Below are 20570 nucleotides of genomic sequence, written 5' to 3' on the forward strand. Positions count from 1 at the left end.
CCACCTTCAATGCCACAGGTGTGTCCTCCAGACAGTAGACCCTGAGGCTATACTCCAGGGAAGTGCAGAGGGCTGGGGCAAAGATGGCCAGCTGGAGCCTCTTGATGGCAGAGCGGGAGTAGGACTCGCCCGTGAACACATAGGTGCCTAGCTGGTCCAACAGGATGTGACAGGACTTAGCCTCCAGCTGGCAGTAGCAGGGGGTGTTCAGCGTCTCCTCATCCAAGGTCACCACCTCCTACAGGCAGGGGAAGAGGATGTTGCCATGTGGGCTGGGATGAGTCAGGAGAGGGCCAGTTCTGAGAGTCAGCCACTCCACCCAGCGCCTCACCTCCCAGTGGCCCTGATGGGTCTGGGTCTTGAGCTGGAAGATCCAGTCTCCGGCAATGACTTCAGCACAGTGGGGCACAGTGAGGATGACAGGGCGGCACAGGAGGAGGCCCGTGGGACCACAGGTCACCGAGGGGCTCAATACTGTCTGGGTCCCTTCCGAAAGTGGGCTGGGGGGGGGGAGGGCAGAAGGAAGCAGTGAACAAAGGCTGGAGTATTCATGAAGCAGGGACACACTCCACCCCTGCAGGCCCCCAGAGCCTGTGCTGAGGCAAGTCTCTGCTGCTCGGAGAACTGGGTGAGAAGTAGGGATATGGCATAAACTGGGAATTGCATTCTAGGTTTTTGCTGTTACATCAAAACAGTCTCAGCCAAAGCTTTGTGCAGTCTCAAAGGGGTTTTATAGAACATTCTGGTCTCTGGTCTTTCTCTAAAACAAACAAAATACACAAAAACCATTTGAGGTTATTAAAAAAAAAAAAAAAAAAAAGAACAATGTGGCATACACCTTTCCTCTTTCATCACAGCACTTAGGCTGATGTGAGTTCAAGGCCAGCCTGTCTACATAGTGAGTTCCAGGACAGACAGCCAGGGTGAGACCCTATCTCAAAAGACAACAATAAAACCATTTTGGAGTGTGTGTAAGAGGACAACTTATAAGAGTCAGCTCTCCCTGTGGGCTCTGGGGATGCAACTCAGGCTTGCTGGCAAGCACTTTTACCCACTGAGACGTCTCATGAGCCAGCTTTTGGAACATTCTTAATGCATGTTGTCACACTGCCCTTGGGTTGCAAGCTGTCACACTGCCCTCGGGAGAGCTGGTCTCAACCTACATAATCACCAGTGTGTTAGGAAGGTGGTGTGCCCATGTTCTTGGAAGCGTGGCAGTATTAACCTGAGGAAAACATCCTTACAGGTTCCTTAAGCAAACTCTTAATGTCTATCCATGTTGCTTCATGAACTTTCTGTGACTATAATTCAGATGGAATGACTTGTCATAAACAACATACATGGCATGTAAACATATATGGCATGTGTGTATGTGAACCACTTGTTCATGTTCTAGGCCCATGTTCAAACTGAAATGTTTAGTTTTCCTTGCTAACTGTGATAGTTAATTTTTTCTGTCAATTTGGCTGGATTTGGAGTCACCGAGGAGATGCTCCCCTGACATGCCTATCTGTGAGGGTGTCCCTGAGAGGGTTCAGTAGGAGAGCCCTACTCTGAAGGACTAGGGATCCAGACCAAGTGAAAAAGAAAGCAAAGGAGAGGGGAATCTTGGGCACCAGCACCCACCCCTCTCTGCTTCCAACCATGGATGCTTCATGCTCCTGTGACCACAGCTAGAGGGGCTGTCACCATGGTGAGCCCAAATTAATGCCCACCTCAAGTTCTTAATAGACATTTGCCACAGCATGGGCCAGGAAGCAATACCCTTGTTTACAAATCCCCTTCACACGGAAAGGACTTGCTAATGGGTTTTACCCAGTTAGTACATACTTTTTCTGGGGGACCCTGGATAACGGGGACCAAGCTCCAAATGGAAATATCTGTGTCTGGGGTGGGCAGAGGAAAAGAAGCATTGCCTGGCCAGGCTGGAGTGTCTACTCACAGGGTGCTTTCAGCTTTGTTGATAAGTAGATACATCTCATAGAACTTGCCGGGGGGAATGGCTCCATTTGGCACCAACAGGCTGACCCCTAGGGAGGAAGGGAAGGTCTCATCAGAAAGGGCCAGAGGAGACAGAGGTGATAAGAATGAGATGGGACCTGGCTCCAGCTTAGGGAAGGGAAAGACTATAGATTAGGGAGAGAAGTGGTGGCAGACACAGGGCACAGCCAGGCCACACAGCTGGTCTGCCCAGGATCAGACGGGACACAGGCCTGTAACATCTGCTCTCTCTCTCTCTCTCTCTCTCTCTCTCTCTCTCTCTCACACACACACACACACACACACACACACACAGAGAGAGAGAGAGAGAGAGAGAGAGAGAGAGAGAGAGAGAGAGAGAGAGAGAGAAGGCCCCTGTGCTAGCTCCACGCTGGCTTGGGACAGCACCTTGAAGAGCTGCCAGCTGCTACTTTCACAAGTCAAGATGGGCATCCCTGTCCTGCTGCCAACCAAAATTAGGACCTCTCTGTGGAACTGTAATGATAAGAGCCATTCTCCCAACCTGACAAGGGCAATGAGGTCCCTCCAAGTGGCTGAGCTAAGACTCCCCTGGCCTAGAGAGGCCCAGGTAGGCCTGAGGCCAGGGCTTCTACTAGACTTCTCTATGTGTAATCTGCCCTGAGCTTCACTTTCCCATCAACAATAGGACCAATGGCTACCTGTGCCAGGAATGCTCAGCCTCCCACCCAGGCAACCAAAGGTGCCACTGAGGCTGCTGCTGGGATCTCGCGGTACGCCCAGGAGCTGCTGGGAACCAAGGCTTCCGCTGCGTAGGTGCAGTAGGTGGGTGTCCCGGGAGAAATCGCCTGGGTATGTGCTGGGCGGTAGGACACCTAGCAGGTCAGTTCCATCAGGCAGGCCAGATGCAGAGCCGGTTGTACTGGAGTTATAGACCTTGATCTTAAGGCTGGGCAGGGGATCCAGCAGGGGTGAATTAGTCATAGGGATCTTGTCAGCAGAGTCCTGCAAGGCATACACGGGCCCACGGTAGATGCCAGCACTGGCTGTCAGGTCTGGAGGGGCGGCCGGGTGCAGGAGCTGTGGGTTGTCTGCAGGGGTGAATGTGAGAGTCAGAATCAGCTCCCCCACTCCTCACCACACTGGCCCCGCCCACTCTGTCCCCTCTGGGCCTTCCGTCTTCTCCACATGTCTAGTCACAGAAGGCTTACTTGCCAGTCACAGGGAGCCTTAGACAAATGAGGAAACATATCAGGGAGCTGTCAGGACCCAGCTCAGTGATAGCTACACAGATCTGAGGTTCCCCCCAGCCATTCCTGCTACCCCAGGCTTCTCCAGGTCCTTACTCGGCCTTGCAGTCTTGAAGTTGACAGGGTGGAAACCACCAGTGAGGGCAGCAGAGGAGTCGGTGATGTCCGTGTCAAAGTCCCGGCAGTTTCTTCGGTACACCACCACGCCCACTGCCATGAGAACTACCACAACCACGAAGATGGCCACCACGAGGCCTGCATACAGTGCCACATCTCCTGAGGGTTCCAGAACTATAAAAGCGGTAGGAATAAGTGAGGGGCAGGCCCTTTAGGGTCCCAAGGAAAATCTAGATTCTAAGCTTCACCTGCCAAGACACAACAGTGGCCTCAGGTGAGCCTCACAACCCTCTAAGTCCATCCCTTCCTCAGAAAATTGTCACAGGTCCCTGCCCTGTTGCCTACCCTCCCAGTATAGTGCCGAAGGTAACTCAAGCAATAGGTCTGATTCACAAGTTCACTCATGGCTCATTGCTGGAGCCAGGGGTGTGGGGCTCAGAAATGTGAGGGCACATAATCCCAGCTAAATGCAAAATGTCGTTCCAAGACTACAACTCTTCCATATGACCAAAAGCCCTGGTTCCCTGAAATCTTCTCAGTCACCTCAGCTACGCCAAGGATGGGAGGTGGAGAAGGTAGAAGGAGTGTGGTGTGAGAGGCAAAGCAATGGATGGAGAGGTGGTGAGCAGATGGGCGAAGAGATGGAATTGGGGAGGCCACCCACCGGCTACACCTCCTTCCTTCAGCAGGGGGCGCTGCTGTTGCAAGTAACTCATGGCCTGGCAGAAACGTGGCAAGGTCAGAGGTAGGGCCCACTGGTTGGTCATTCTAAGAGGATGTGGCTATCCTGTCCACACCATCCTTTGTGTACTCAAGTAGACAAATGTGGCTACTGGAAACTGAACTGTGACCAGTGAGACTGAGGAGCTGTGGGTTTTTTGTTTTGTTTTTTTTAATGAATGTGAAATATGAATTTAAAAAGCCACCTGCAGTGAGCAACTATCACATCAGCCAGCTCAGGCACAGCCAAGATGGGCGCCACCAGTCAGCTGCTCTTTGACCTTGTTTCTTTTGAGACCTGTACTTCATTAGAAACAGGGAACTCTGGGAGAGGTAGCCTGAGTTCAATGGCTAGCCGTCCACACCCATGGCCCATGCCACATAGGATGGAGGCCATGGGTTCCTGCTCTGGGAATCTGCTCATTTTCCACACTGCCTACCAGTCCTCACTAGGGATCCCCAGAGCATCCTGGCAACCAGGGAACTACTAGAGATTCTTCTTCAGGGCTGACATGCCCCCTCCCCGGACCCCCTGTCCCAGTAGGAGCAGGCTCTTCCCTAAGCTTGGCTCTCACACTCTAATGTCCTCACTCACACTGGGGGCCACTTGCTTGGCGATTTATACTCTCTCATCAGCCACCAGCCTGGCCTCTCGGGGTGCTGGGCTGAAGCCTTCCCTGCAGGTTTTATGATACCAGAATGATCTGAAATTGTTCTTTAATTACCACAGGCTGGTCTGAGGGAGAGGCTGTGTTGCTCTGATATTGCAGTCACAGCGGCAAGAGTCCCAGGGGCAGGAGGAGTCCCTTGGGAGCTGAATCAGAGCAGTGTCACTGTACAGTGTGGGGCAGAGGTAGACAGGCATGACACTGTCTCCTGGCATGTCTCAGAGAGGAAGGAGAGTGATTATGGCTGTCTGCTTTGGCCACAAACATATTTGGGTTCAAGTCCTGGTTCAGCTATTTCCTGGTTTGCTCCTTGGATAAATTTCCTCTCCTCTCTGAGGTTCAGTTTGCTATTCTATAACAAGTGGGTAAGGGGGAATCTTGGGGCCTTTCTGTTAGCCAAGAGTCTGCTAGCCTCTCTGTGATGGGAGTGTGGCAAAATGCATGAGGTACAGGGATCCTATGGGTTTGTACTGGGGAGAAATAAAAGTCAACTCTCCCTGCCTTATACCCCACACCCATGGAAAGCCAGCCAGGGAAAGCCAGGGATCCCCAGAAGAAAGAGGACAGTCATGAAATGGGACTTACGGTGGTTTTTAGGGTCGTTTAGAGTTCTCTTATCTGTCAAGGGAAATAAAGGGAAAGACGATGACACAGGTGACAGAAAAAGGATGGTAGAGAAGGTAATGGGGCATGGTATGGGTGAGATGAAGGACAGAGGCCCTACGGGCTGCTCTGCTCAGGTGGGCACAGTGGCCCAAGGCTAGGCAGGGGCAGAGGGGTTTGTCACCTGACTCCAGACCACTCACTCTGCACGCACAGCCCATCGGTGCAGTTCTTGGAGTCAAGTAGTGTTCCGCTGCAGTCACGGCCTCCGTTCTGGGGTGGGGGCGCCATGCATTCACGGCTGCGCCAGTGCGCGCACTCTGTGCTGCAGGCTGACCACTTGCTCCACTCAGTCCATGCTCCATCCACTGTGGGAGCACAGCACATGCAGTTATGCATTCCAACAGCAACACAGAAGCAATAACAACAACGCATACATGCATGCAACATACATGCCAATCAGTAAACCAATAAATAGCATACCCACACTGCTACAGGCAAGGGACAGTTAGATGCACTCAATAGACAAGAACAAAGATACTTAAGGTTACTAGCACAGAGTCTAAAACCAGGGTGAGAAATCAGCTCACAGTCACATATACACAACCAAAGGACAAGCATAGCTGTCCTGGGGGGGGGGGTGTTGATGAACCTACAGAAGGGGAAAGACAGACAGCCAACAGGCATCTCAACAGATACATTCAGGGAGCTCTCTGGGACCCCTGCAGCTCTTGAAGTGAGGAGCCCTATGTAGCTTCAGCTCATTGCCTCTGATTCCAGCTCTCCAGTAGCTTGGGACAGAATCAGATGCTAGAGGCAACAGAGTATGCTGAGGACCTGGGGTCTGGACACTTCCTTGCTCAGGGGGAACTCACGGGGAAGGTACCACCCCAACTCTATACACATCCCATAGGCAGAGGAGTCTGGGTGGGCTTGTGACTCCTACCGGGGCACACTGTGGTGCAGGCTGTCTTCTGGAAGGCTTGTCCCTCACAGAAGGCACCTCCATTGAGTGGGGCCGGGTTGGTACAGGTCCGTGTACGCTTCTGCCAGCCTCGGCCACATCGATTAGAGCAGGGTGACCACTCTGCCCAGCTGGACCAGCCACCATTCACTGTGGGGACGGGTCATCACACAGTTAGCATTGATCTGGGTTCCTCCAGGTATTTCAAACCCATCACCTACCTTTACTAATCAGCCACTTTGGGGCTGGGCACTGAGACACCACTTTCAGCACCTCAAAGAGCCTAGGAGGTCACTGTCTAACCCTGGCCTATTGTACAGTGACACAGGAAGGCTGGAGGGATACCTGGGCTTTGGCCTAGGACTGAATCCCAGGAGATGACTTCTTAGTGCTTTCTAGTCACTGTCACTATGACTCTTCCCGCTATCTTTGGACCCAAAAAAAAAAAAAAAAAAAAAAATAGCAGAGAGCAGTGTGCAGGCCTAGATAGCATCCTTACTGGGACAAAATGACATGAGTGTGAAAATCCAGTTATGACACTACCTTGGGCTTAACTCAGGAGATGTGGGTCTTTTTTAGAGGTGGTCAAGGGGCCCTGAGAAGTAGGGAGTACTCCTAACTGGGGACCCAGAGTGCCTGACTTGGCCACTTATCTCTCTAGATTGCCTCTCCATACAGTTCAGGGGGTCCACTGGCCTCCTGCAGGTCAGGATAGGTGGGATGTGTTGCCTCAGGCCTCCCCCTAGAACCTGAGAGCTCCCACCATAGAGGAAACCTAGGATAACCACAGTATATCCCAGCAAGGCCTCCATCCACACCGTAGACAATGACGGTGGCAGTGGTGCTCCGGCGCTTAGCCACAATATTCTTGGCCACACAGGTGTAGTTGGCTGTGTCTGATAGGCGAGCCTGGCGGATGATGAGGTTGTGGTCAATGGTGAGAAGGAAGTTGGTGTCCTGAGTGGGGTCAATGACATCTTCATTCTTGAGCCACTCCACCTGTGGAGGGAGAAGTGAGGACTCATTGTCTGCCAGCTGGCACTGAGGATGGGCCTCCTGCAGAAGGAGGGGGCCAAGCATAGGTAGAATTCAGGTCCTGCCCATGTCCATGCCTACGGTCACGCCTGGTAGCAACAGGTACCAGCACCACTGTGGGGAACATCATTTACCAGCGGAGTGATCTTGGAAGACACAGGGCCTCAACTTTACCAACTGTAAGATGGACCCTGAACAGCACTCACCCCATGGGGCAGGGGTGAATGTGACAGACACGCTGGGCTCAGAGAATACTAAACACACACAGGCTGCTCATGTCTGTCCCAGCCTAAGCTCCCACAACAGGACCCCTAGGTTTAGTCCTCCGCTCTGCTACGCACTAGCAGTCACAACCTAGGTCACACCATCCCTCCCATCTGTAAAGGGTTGGCTTCGTCCACATCGCAGGGCTGCTGAGGAGACCAAAGCCCAACAGTTAACAATCACCATTCAGGAGCCCACTGCACCCACTGCCCAGGAGGGCACAAGAAGAAACCTAGGAAACCAGTACAAAGTTTGGGGGCTTGACAGCTGAGTCCCAAGTAAGAGGTCTGTCCTTCGGTGCAAAACCACATGCCTCTTTAGACTTCTATACCAGCGTGGGGGCATGTACGGGCAAAGAGGAAGGTGGTATCTAGCTGAGGGAGTGGGCATCCAAGCATACACACTGAAACCTGTGGTTTCCTGGGTCTATGCAGGGACTCAGCTGGAGCCTACCCAAGGAGCCCTGGGCTTGTCTTCCAGTGAGGTTGCAGGGCTGGACGAGGTCTGGTGTGAGTGGAGTGCAGGAGAAGCAGAAGCACATCCCCCTCACCTCAGCCACAGGCACTCCCTCCGGTGGGCGGCACTGCAGAAGGACCTCATGATCCAATGGCACCTCCTTTGCCAGAGGCTCCTGATCGAAGTTCTTGCGCAGGTCTGAGAGAAAAGTCAAGTGTAACTAACTGGTGAGTGCTGGATGGGAGCATGAAGTGCCCATTGTGGCCACTAGGGGTCAGAGTATATCTAAAGACCTGTTTACAGGCTCTCTTCACCAGGGAAACCGGGTCTGCTCCCTGACTCTGGGACCTTGCCTAGAAGCTTCTGGCTTCCTTTCACAGGTGGCAAAGACTGCTGGCAACCCTGGGACCTGAGGCCTGGCTTCTGGGTGTAAGAGCCCATCTGAGCTGGCATGCACATGCTGTCCCTTTAGTGGATATTTCTCTCTGACATCAGTGGAGAGATAGAGTGGGGAAATCAAGGTAGCATACAAGCAATGCGGATGTAGGCTCGGCGACTCTTGGTGGTTCCTGAAGAGCTCCAGGCTACACACTGGCACCAGTAGTCCTCCAGCCCAAAGAGTTCCTCCACCTGTTGCCGAGACACCTCGATCTGCACCTCTCGAATCCGCAAGCCTGGGAGAGAGAAGCCGGGTCCTCAGTGACAGGGGAAGATGCCACCTCCCTTCCACCTCAGCCTGTGTCTCCCCTGCAGAATCCTACAGGCTTCCATTTGGAGCCATTCCCCAGGTCTGCGTGAAAGCTAATGCCAGCCTTCTGTATCGTCAGACCCATTCACCCCATTCACCACCCAACTAGCCTGGACATGTCAAGAACACACATGTTCCACAGATTCCCTCAGAAGAAAGACCCAGGTCCTCCACAGGACCTCAGCACACTGCCTCCTGCCTGGAACTCTTCTGTCCCTTCTATGCCCAGGGAGCTGAAAGTAGGCCTGTCTTCTCTCTCGTCTTAGTAACAGCTGCCTTCCCATGCATGGGCTGTGGCACCACTAGGCACAACTAGTGGGTCCAAAAGAACCTCAATTTCCATGTGGTCTTGATAGCAGGAACAAGAGCCATGTGGTCATTTCATACTTTTTGTTTAAAGTCTTTCATTAACCTCCTAGCCTGGAGGATGAAGTTTAATCCCCTTGCTTGGCTAAAAGGGTCTCTATAATGTTATCTCATTAGGGACCATGGGGTTGTTACTACCACCATGGGCCACCATCTGAGGGCCCCAGCAGGTAAACTGTGTCTTGCTTTGGCTAGAACTCATGGCTTTCCCCGACTGGGGACGAGAAGGGACTCACGGGCCAAAGAAGTAAGGACTGGTTGTAAGAGGCCAGGACAACCCCAGCAGAATGCAGAGGTGTTTGGCAGGGCCCAGAGGGCCCTGGTTCTCGGCCTGTCTGGCACTACAGCTACCTCCCTGCTGGAACCTCCTGCTAACAGAAGGAAGCACATGGGGCTCAGAGAGGCTGAGTAACCACCCCACAGTCACACAGCCAGAGTGATATCGTCTGGGTGGTGGGTTAAACTATTCTCTTCAGTTTTTATTGAGACAGGATCTCACTATGTGGACCTGGGCTGACCTCGAACTTTTCATCTTCCTGCCTCAGCTTCTCAAAGGTCAAGGACTGACAAGCCTGCTTGTCTTGCTTTGCTTCCAATTCTTTTATTCACCAGATTTTAGACAAGAGTGGAATATGAAGTCTTTATTTTAGAATGCTGGTACCATGCTCACACCTGCGACTGAACCTCAGGAGCAGCGCTTAGTGGTGGATAAGTCTGGGGTGTAGCTTTACAACTGGGTGGGCCTGAAATCGGGGCTTTTCAAGGCAAAACAGGAATTGAAGGAGAAAGAAGGTGGCAGGGTCAGGAGGAAAAAGGTAGAGGAGACACAGACACAGACTAAGAAGGGAGCAATAGGCATGCCCGAGGGACAGAAACGGGAGAGAGCCAGCCAGATGCTGGGCTTGGGCTGCCTGTCTCGTCCCCCTGTCTGTCAGTGAACACCTGTGTGTGCTCTCTTCCTAGGTCTATGCTCTGGGAAAAGCATTCTGTCAGGGCTCTCACACCAGTGACAGGGCCTGGAGAAAGGCACCTTCCCTGAGCCTGGGGCACTGGCAGCAGGGTGGGCCTCACCTCAGCAGGAAGGGCCCTTGTGTGCCCATCCCTGAGGTTCAGTCATTGTCCTTCCTTAGGGTCTGGGCTGCAACCCAGTACCACTTGTTTGATCATTCCTGTAATATTTACAGGTTAGAGCACCCCCAACCTGCAATCCAAAATACTCCCCCAAATTTATTTGGTTTTGTTTTTTGAGACAGGGTTTTTCTGCATAGCCCTGGCTATCCTAGACCAGGCTAGCCTCAATCTGAGATTAATCTGCCTCTGCTTCCTGGCTGGGATTAAAAGCATGTGAAATTTTATTACTTAAAATATCTTTACATTCAGTAGCCGGGCGTTGGTGGCACACACTTTAATCCCAGCATTCGGGAGACAGAGGCAGGCAGATCTCTGTGAGTTCCAGGACAGTCTGATCTACAGAGCGAGTTCCAGGACAGGCTCCAAAGCAACACAGAGAAACCCTGTCTCGAAAAACAAAACAAAAAAAAGTAAAAAAAAAAAAAAAAATCTTAATTAGTATGTTTGTACGTATGCTCGTGCGCACTTGTCACAGCATGCATCTGAAGTCAGGGGACCGTTTTCTGAGTCAGCTCCTTCTATCATGTGGGTCCAGGGACTGAGCTCAGGTTGTAAGATAAGCAACTTTACCCACCAAGCCATCTTCCAATTCCATTTTATTTTATTTTTGCCACATAGGGAATTGAACCCAGGGCCTTGTGAATACTGGCAAGCACTCTGCCACTGAGCCCTTCTTTTCACTTAAACTTGAACCTGTCATCCTCCTGCCTCAACCTCCTGAGTGGCTAAGGCTACAGGGCTGTACCCCAAAACCTTCCAGAACCAAAATCTTCCAAGGGCTGACAGAAAGTTGCAAAAGTTTCAGATTTTGGAACATTTTGAATGTTACTTTTTTTTTTTGGGGGGGGGGACTATCTGATTCACAATCTGCTAGAATCTGAGCATATTCTAAGGCAAAAAAAAAAAAAAAAAAAAAAAACACTGAAATCTAGAAATACTTCTGGTCCCAAATATCTTGACAAGGATGACTCAGCACAGGCGAGTCATTCCTATTACACCAGGAACAACTTCTGTCATGGCCATAACTGGAAAATGGTACCATTTTTCTCCAATGGAAAGTTATGGAAAGACAATACCAGGGTTGAATATTGTCTGGTGCACAGTGCAAGACTGGCCACTCACTGTGTGGGAGGGTGAGGGAGCCCTGGTTCTCTGAGGCCCGGAGGAGCCAGGCACGGTAGGTAGGCCTCACCTGTGGCCTCATCCAGGCTCTCTTGTGTGACGTGGTCGTTCTGACTGACCCATTCACCATTGCACTTGAAGTAGATCTGTGTGGCGGGGAGGGCACGGCAGTGTAGTTCCACAGGCTTGTTCTTTACAATGTAGGCATCCTGTGGCTCCTGCAGGAAGTGAGGCAGCTGCTCTGCAGGGGCCGACGGTAAGGAGTCAGGGAGCACCTGGCCACCTAAGTCAAGAAGGCCTGTGGAGAGGGAAGACCATGAAGTACAGGCTGGACACCCCTCACCTTGGGCACCTGCCCTGTCACTCATACAAGAGCCTACAGCTTCCCTTGGGGGTCTAACTGGAGAAAGCAGGAAGACCAGAGATGAGGACATCAGCACTGGACCTGCCCACATCTCCTGCGGTGGCTCTGCCTGGCCTCAGTCATCTCCCACAGTGAAGCCTCACTATACTGGCTGAGGCTAAAGCACAAAGCAGGCCAGCTCTGCCCCAAAGCCACCACTGCCCTCTGCAGTCCCAGCCAGCACCGCTGGTGACACAGAAGTGTCCAGGACCTGGGGTGTGGGGGTAGTGCCAAGTCCAGGGCTTGAGCATCCTGCAGCCTCTGCCCAGGCTCACACCCTTAGCAAGATAGGAGCACACAGCTAGGCCACCCCTCCCCCATGTGGCCTGGTGGGAACGTCTCAGTCCCTGGAAAGAATGGCACCTTGGGAGGTGAGACAAACAGGAAGGGAGGAAAGCAGGCCAGGCCTGTGATTGGTCACAATTCACTTAGGATAATTGGCTCTGCATCTCAAACAGAACAATCAGGCAGCTCAGGACCAGCAGTGGGGGGCTTGTGCTCCACGCTCACTACTCCCAGGAAAGTGGGATTAAGCACAGGGTGGCATGTGTTTTTTTATTTGCGTGCACACATGAGGCCCCTCACACCAGCCATGTGCTTGTTGAGGAAGTGGGATCCTGGGAGGCACTTGTCCCTCAGGGTCAAAAGGCTGTGTATGGCCCCAAGGAATCCCCCTGCAGGCAGAAGGGCAGGGGACACAGTTTTGCAAAACATGCCTGTTCTTTCTCTGTGTGCAACAGGCGACTCTCTTAACACTGGGGTAGCTTTGGGAGAAAAGACCTGGATAAGATACTGGCTTTAGTGGGGTAGGGGAGAGAGAATGTGCATGGACCGAACAGTAAACAAGAAGCCAATGGGGTGTGAACCCATCTCTTCCAGCATCCTCACGGGTGTCCATTCTTTTGTTGCTGAGGAAGACTGGGAGGGGGTACTTTGGAGATCACTTGATGGTCCTGAGAATGGCCTGGCACTTGGTAAGGACACATTGTCTATACAAACAGTGAGCTATTGAGTATTTGGGAGCAGCTGAGTTATCAAACAGAAGAGAAATTGAGGTCCAAACAGGTAGATCAAGTTGCTTTAGATCACACAGTAGAGCTAAGGTTTGAACCCAAGAAACAGAACATTCAGACTGTGCCCCACCCCTGTGGTACAGCAGGAGCCCAGGTGTGATAGCCTCAACCAGGTCCTGTGGCAACAGCCAAGGATGAAGTACTTGGGGTTTCTGGGGGCTACACTGCCTGACCTTGCTTAGAGGATATTCGCTAGCCCCTAAATGCATCTCATGATCAACCTCAACACAGCACCTACACATTCTAGTGTAGTAGTAGTAGTAGATCAATTTTAATGGTATCACAAGGACACAAAGAACTCACAAATGATGAATTTATTACGTAGTCAGAGTCAAAGAACTCAGTATGAATTTATTCCTAACAGCTCATTCCCCATTTGGAAAAATACCCAGTATAATTGTACATACATGGTCATCGAAGCTCTGCTCACAATAGCAAGGAAATGGAATGGGCACAGATGCCCATCAATTTGGATGAACAGATAATGAAAATGTGGTACATACACATGTTATTCATCCACAAAGAAAAATGAGATTTGCAGGGAGATGGGTGGATATGGAAATTTATCTTAAGTGTGATAACCTGAGCTCAGAAAAACAAATACCTCATGTTCTTTCTCACATGTGGATCTTAACACACACACACACACACCAACCTCACTCTCTCTTCCATTTCAACAACTTATTAACTGGAATGGTGTGTGAACAAAGCAGAGTCCTTACTCCCAAGTACCCACAGCCCAGCTTTGCAGTGGCATGGCCAGCTAAAGAATGGCCAGGTATAACTTTAGTGTTGAAATAGTGAGTTTCTGCTACTATTTCCCCAGGATTAAAAAATGCACATTGAGGTGACATACAGTGTGGGAATCACAGCCCTAAGTCATGGGTCCAACCAGGCATCACGCAGACTGGGCTCACTCCAGGTGAGTGAGAGGGACCTTGAACTCCAGGCCCTCCTGAGAGCCACCTCCTAGGTGTTGGGATCACAGGTGTGCACCATCCAAGTCTATGGAATGAGAGTTCCATGGGGGTGATTTAAATGCCACTACCCCCTGCCCAACATTAACTCACACACACTTCTAGGGACCTGGGAAGACCCTTCTTCCTTGGGCTGCTTTGACAGAGCAACAGCTACTCACAGATGCCATTGGCTGGCCATTCCAGCCACGACACTAACCTTGAAGGTCACACAGCCTCCCACCTCTGCTGGTCTCAACCTCGCTTTTATCCTGTCTCTAAGGCCAGGTTTGAATCTAGCCACCACCCAGCTCTCCTATTAGTGATAAATTCCCTTTTATCTTTGCCATTGATACAGGAGCAGGTGGGGAGCTGATGGGCCGCACAGGCACTGTCTGTTGGAGCGCCAAGCCTCCTTAAGCCGTTTTACTGGCTGTTCTGGAGGGCAGGGGATGACCACTTTTCTCCGAGGGACCTCAGTGTTCATGCCAGGATGCTGAAGAAGAGCAGTGGGGGGTGGCAAGATCAGTCAGTTCACAGGCTCCTCCCCTGGGGCTGGGCTATGCTGGCAGTGGGCAGTGAAGACACCTACTCCACGGTTGTCTGTGGCACTAGAGTAGGCAAGAGACAGAGGACCAAAAAGGAACCAGTTTCCCAGATGCCCCAGCCCAAGCACTCTCTCCTCCCTCCCTCCCTTCCCTTGCTCTCTCTCTTCCTTCCTTTAAAAGGGTCTCACTCTGTAGACCAGGCTGCCCTCAAATCTGTGATCCTCCTGCCCCAGCCTCCTAAGTGCTTGAATTACAGGCACGTGCCACCAAACCCAGTTGCTCAAGTATTCTTGTCACCCTCATGAAGGGAGACTAGCTTTGCTTCCCCTGTGGTGACCTTGACCCCAGGTTCAGGCTGGGGAGGAGTGGGCAGATTATCCAGAGGCCCTGACCTGGTTCAAATCCTCAGTCTGAACCAGAAGATCTGGAGAAGGTGGTCTGCTTCTGGGGCCTCATTTCAGGGCAACCATGAAGGTCACCCAAAGAACCAGTTGAAAGTGTGCCTTGCGAACAGTGGTGCTGCAGTCGGTGTAGCAGGAGGGAGGAGCTGGGGACCTGTGCTTCAGGCTCCTTGGTCCACTGTCACCTGAATGCCTTAAAGAAAGATGGTCTGGAGACCTGCTGTGTGACCAGCTCAGGAAGGGGGAGAATCAATACCACACAGTCAACTAACCCAGCCAGATCACAGCTTAGTTTCTGGCTCAGGGTCAATGGTTCAGAAAGATGGTCAGCTATGGCAGGATGCAGGTATATGCCCAGTGTCCTACTTTGGGATACAAGCACCCATCATTCTTTTACAGCCCAGACTCTGTTCCCAGGGTGGAGGTTCCAGTACAAAGCTGCAGTTTGGTGGGGAGGGTCGACACCTCCATCACTGGCCTGTGTCCCTGGGACCAAGGGACCCTGGCACAGTTCTAGACGTCTATTTAAAGCAGAACAGGGCCATGTGTCCAGGACTGGCTGGCACAGGACAGGGAGGGGAGGAGGGGAGCTGCCCCACGCTGGGCACATTTATCATCAGTAATCACTGTGGTTCTTCAGCTTCTGGACACCAGCTAATTCTCCCAGCCCCAACTCCCACTGCATGGAAAATCTCTCCCATTCACTGCTGGCTGCTGTGCTCAGTGGGGAGCGGGCAGAGCTGGAGGAGACAAGCCAACTTATTATTATGTTTTAAAAACACAAACTCCACAGGCTAGACCTCTCCCTGGACACAAAGCTCTGCCTCCATCTGCCCTGGCTCCTATGGGGGTTCAGTCCGTGGTCCCCCTCAGAGGCTGTCACAATGCCCGTTACTGATGACAAATGGGGACTAGCCAGCTTGGAGGATACCAAGTTGCTCCTAACAAAGAAGGCCTCTCACCCAGCCCTGTTCCCACACCCTCCACAGACCCATCCGTGGCCATGATGTCACTTCCTGTGATAGCCACAGGAAATGGCCTTTAGAAAAAGGGTCAATGGGGCAGGAACTTGCAACCCAAGGAGTACAGATGCTCCTGTAATGTTCCCTCCAAGGCACTTGGCTAGAGTGGAGACGGACACATAGTCCTTGGGCCACTGGGCCACCCAGTTCACCAAGGCACTTGGGGAAGCTATGCTACACACCCTCCCTCCACACCTGAACCCTGAACTCCCTGGAATGGACACCTCTACTATTAACTTTAGTGGCAGGCTTGGAGGGGTGTCAGAGCTCTGAGGACATGTGGCCTCCTCCTTCTCTCCTCTCAGCCACCTAGTCTAGAAAATGACTTCTGATTCCACTCAGGACATTTAAAACCTTCATGGTTACACACACACCAGCCATGCAACAAGCCTGCATCGACCCTCCAATTTTACAGAGCCAGAAACCAAGACTTACAAAAACCAAAGAAAGGTTCACATCCAGGATCACAGCCATTCAACACTGATGATCCTGTGGACCAGTGGGAACAGCTTCGTCTGTCTCCTCAGAGGTAAGGACCAAGCCTGTCCCTTGTAGGCATCTCAGCCAAACACGCTCATAGCATCAGTCTCACACACACCACACCAGAAACCATCCAGAACCCTTTCCCCAGGCATCAGAACCCCAGCCTGGCTGGGACAGTGGTTCTATCCTTGAGGCCACTATACTAACGCTGCCTGATGGCCAACCTCTTTACCCCTTTTTATTTGTTGACTTGCAATTTCAGACCCCACTCAGCTGCTCAAACAGACAGGGTGGGAAGTGTTCTGGCACCACAGATGGGGTAGGATGTGTTCCTGGTGGACTGGGTGGAGTGTGCTGTCCTGGTACTGTGGACAGGGAGGAAAGTGTCTTCCCAGTCAGTATTCTTCTTGTTGACCCCACAACCAGTCCCTGATGCTGGATAGACTCAGATGCTGTGAATAACCCACCTGATGTGTCAGACCTCATGGCAAACATCCTTCCTTGCCGCCTCCCAGCCTGCAGGCCCTGCCAGACCTTCTTTGAACTTGCTGCTTTTTCTTGACCCCTGGACCCACCCTGCTCCCAGCCTGGGGTGGTCTTAAGAGTCCTCAGTTATTCTTCCAACAGCTTCTCTAATCTTGCTTTAGATACCCACTCTTCTTGTTCTAGAGCCATCCAGAGCTCCTGGGATCTCTTCCCTAACCTCTACCTAGGGGCCACTTTGAAAAGCAGCCATTCCCCAGGTTCATGGCTCTTGGGGAGCCATCTTAGCTCCAATGCTGTGACCCCAAGGCCTTCCTGAAACAAGGCGCCCATACCCATACTCATTCTCATCTTCACCAAGTTATACTCACACTACTGTGTCCTTAAAGTACAGGCCCTAAAGCTAGGTAGGTCACTACAAAGCAAACCTCTTGAGGGCCAGGAGCCCTGTTGTCTGGCTGTGCTGGCCAGCCTCTTTGGAATTGGGGTGGCAGTTGGAGTACAGGGAGTGCCTGAGCCACAGGAACCAGCACCTTTGGAAACCTGTATCCTCAGAGCTCATCTGATCATTGCCCTCTAAAACAGAAACCAGAGAGGGTATGTTTTGGCACAGAGCAGCAGACACTGGACACCAGACCCCCAAAGGAACATAGAAGGGACTTTTCTTTTAAAATCTTTCCTTGGAGCTTGGAGCTCGGGGCAAAGTTCACCAGTAGAACACTTGCTAGCACGCACAAGGTGCCAGGTTCAATCCCTGGCACTATATAAATAAATGAAATCAAACCTTTCTCTGGGCAGTGGTGGTGCATGCCTTTAATCCCACCACTCGGGAGGCAGAGGCAGGTGGATCTCTGTGAGTCTGAGTCTTGCCTGGTCTACAAAAAGAATTCAAGGACAACCTGAGATGCTACACAGGGAAACCCTGTCTCAAAAAACCCAAAATCCTTTCATTTGCTTCTAATGAAAACACTTTTCTAGGTCTGTTCTGATTATAAAAGGTAATCACTCCCTTAACATTAAAAAGAATGGCTTTTGAAAAATAAGAAAAACCACCATATTCCTGCCATTGCCCTTGATGGCTTTAAGAATTTCATACTTGCATGGCCATGGCCTCTTCCTTCCTCCTCCATGCAGCAGGCCTCAACTACTTATGCCCGCACAACTGTAGGAATTTCTCATCACCAGGCTCCTACCGCCCCATCCCCTTCTTGGTCTGAAAGTCATTGGTGCTATCTGAATCATGGCTGTCCTTGGAGAGTCCACTTCCCATAGGGCCTTGATTTTCCCACCTGGGAGATGGGATCATTTTAATTTGCTTTGCCAATGTCAAGATGTTGGATTTATCAAATTCAGAAGCCTAAAACCCCTTTCTCAGCTGGGCTGCCCTATCTTGTCGCCTCTAGAAGGAAGATAGGTGGGGCTCCAAGGGGTGGGTGTTAGGGTGCTGACTAACAGCTTTTGGTTTTTTGGGACAGGGGTGTTGCTATGTAGCCCAGGCTGGCTTTGAACTTGCAGCAGTCTTTCTGCCTCCCAAGTGCTGGGATTTCAGGCATGCAACCATGCCTGACTGGGCTAACACATTCACAGACAGCTTCAGGTGTCCAGGGGCCTCCTCCTCCGCTTCGGCCTCTGCCCAGCCTGCTCTGTGATGACATGGAGCTGTAAAAGGCTGATGCAAGTTGGAAGAAGGGAATGAAACAGACTCCATGGGGCAGATGGAGCTGTTGCCAGCCCCCATGGGACATAGGTCCCTGCTCCACCCGCCTGTTTGCGCCTGCTGATGTAATCGCCAGGTCTCCTTGGCTCAGGGCTGGGCCTGCTCACCTAGTTTTCCAAGTGAGCTGCAGGCAGAAGGTGAGAGGGCAGGGGGGGCAGGAGGGCAGGGGGCAGGGAGGCGGGGGGGGGGGGACGACAGGGGGAGGAGAGCAAGAGTCTGAGGAACTGCATGAGCAGGGCCCACTGTCACTGCAGGGGAGCTGGCCCCATCTCTGAAGGCCCCATGGAATAAACCTGGGACATAACAGGTTCTTGGTTAGTTCTCGGGTGGAATAAAGAAGGAAGAAAAACACTTGAGCCAGCTGCCTTACCTCCTGAGGCCTCAGTTTGTTCATCTGTAGAGTGGATGTGGTGGCACTATACCCACTGAGGCAGTTGGGGGGCAGGAGAGCAAAAGCGAATGTGGATGGCTAGGGCACTTGGGGACAGAAGTAGTGGGTGGAGGAGTGCTTTGAGTCCCAAGGGAGCCAGAGCCATGCTGGGCAGAGAAGAAGCCCAGGAGCTTCCCCATGGGGAGGAAGCATGGAAGAGGAGTGTCAGCTCCCTGGGGTCTTGGAGGAGCTACCAGAAACATGCTGGGGCAGAGACCTGCTAGGAACCTCAGAGGCACTGGGAACAAACAGTAATGGTAAGAGCCGGACCCTCAGGGAGGCTGTGCCTCTGATTACCACCCTGGATGCTGGTCTTCTAGAGCTTTCTCTGTTCTTTCCCTGCTTGGTCCCTATAAGCCCCCAGGACATAGAAAGTCACGGGACAGTACCAGCAAAGTTGGTACTTGGGAGTAGTGACATCTCTGAATCTTCAGCCCTCTTAGTTGGGGGTGGCAGTAGGCGGGCTACCATGGCTAACACTACCACTGAAGCTGGGATTACTTGCTTCCCAGGCCACAGGGTTTGGGAAGCAGAGCTGTTCCCAGGCTCCACACCCAACATGCACTCACCGGTCAACAGAGTCCTCCCTCTAGCCCTTGCAGGTGGGAAATGGGCACAGGAAGGTTCATTTACTTGCCCAAGCCCATAGAGGAGGAGAGTCCGCACCCAAACCTGAGACACCCCCCCACACACACACAGATTGCTTTTTAAGCCCTTAGGTGATACACCAGATCAACTCAGATCAATCATGATCAGCTCATGTGAGGGTTGGCAGAAGACTTGCTGTTACATGGAACCAAAGGAATGACATGGTCACAGGATGCCAGCTCTGTTTCCTGTCCTCTTGTACAAATGCTGTCCTCCATGGAAAAAGAAATTCTCACTTGCTAAATAGATGTCACACTGTGAGACAGACATCCAGTGAGGATGCGACAGGGACATACAGGAGGAGATACTCAAGAGTGGCACCAGGCAACGTCAGAAGGCTCGAGACTAGAAGCCCCACACCTCCATCACCGTCCTCATTAATGCCTAAGTCACATCCCAATGGCTTCCATAACTGCAATGGGGTCTATCACTGCTGTTTGCCCAAAGTCACTGAAGTCACATGGTTGCTAAATGGCCAGGTGTTCAACCCAGGCAGCAGACGTGCCACCAGCAAAGAGCAGTAACCTCTTAGACTGCTCCCCTGAAAGGAACAGAGAGCTATATTTTAAAATGTCCTTAACTTCCTTCCAGTTCAAACACCTGCCCCTCATTAGCTCAGAGCACAGACAGTATTGCTAGGAGGAGGGAGAGGGCCTCAACTAGGGGGACCTGAGGCTATCTGTGGCCCTGGGTAGCCCAGCATACTCCCTCTCAGACTGTCCATCATCTAGTTCCTTTACTGGCCACTTACTTGTAAGGCTCAAGAGGGGCTCGTATCATCTGGAAGAGGAGACAGCCATCAGCTTCTAAGTCCCCTGGGACCCAAAGTTCAAAACAATAGAGGGCTTGGGTTGACCTTGATGCAGAGGTTTTGTAGATGGCTAATTTTAGCTGAGAACTCCATCTGGTCACTGTCTCGTCCCTGGCCCTGGACAAAAAGGCCTTGCTTTTCCTCCCCAATTGTTCTCAGCTGGGAGCTGAGGACTGCCTGGAGCTCCGGACA

The 20570-nt window shown here is 51.9% G+C and overlaps 1 protein-coding gene across 2 annotated transcripts in view; it reads right to left on the minus strand.

The window, feature by feature from the left end:
• Unc5b (unc-5 netrin receptor B) overlaps positions 1-20570 on the minus strand; it is a 62140-nt gene that overhangs the window by 6529 nt on the left and 35041 nt on the right. Inside the window, exons 2-13 of one of the 2 annotated variants that reach the window (XM_051186741.1) lie at positions 11474-11701; positions 8567-8710; positions 8131-8234; positions 7100-7280; positions 6264-6431; positions 5521-5685; positions 5300-5332; positions 3306-3500; positions 2661-3050; positions 1943-2030; positions 332-500; positions 5-238 (exon numbers count right to left, since the gene is read on the minus strand). In XM_051186741.1, the coding sequence (XP_051042698.1) occupies positions 5-238; positions 332-500; positions 1943-2030; positions 2661-3050; positions 3306-3500; positions 5300-5332; positions 5521-5685; positions 6264-6431; positions 7100-7280; positions 8131-8234; positions 8567-8710; positions 11474-11701 (2099 nt within the window). The remainder of the gene's footprint in view (positions 1-4; positions 239-331; positions 501-1942; positions 2031-2660; positions 3051-3305; positions 3501-5299; positions 5333-5520; positions 5686-6263; positions 6432-7099; positions 7281-8130; positions 8235-8566; positions 8711-11473; positions 11702-20570) is intronic. The other variant, XM_051186743.1, reaches the window with a different exon arrangement.

The sequence above is a fragment of the Phodopus roborovskii genome, unplaced genomic scaffold (assembly GCF_943737965.1).
Source record: "Phodopus roborovskii unplaced genomic scaffold, PHOROB, whole genome shotgun sequence".
Lineage (NCBI taxonomy): Eukaryota > Metazoa > Chordata > Mammalia > Rodentia > Cricetidae > Phodopus > Phodopus roborovskii.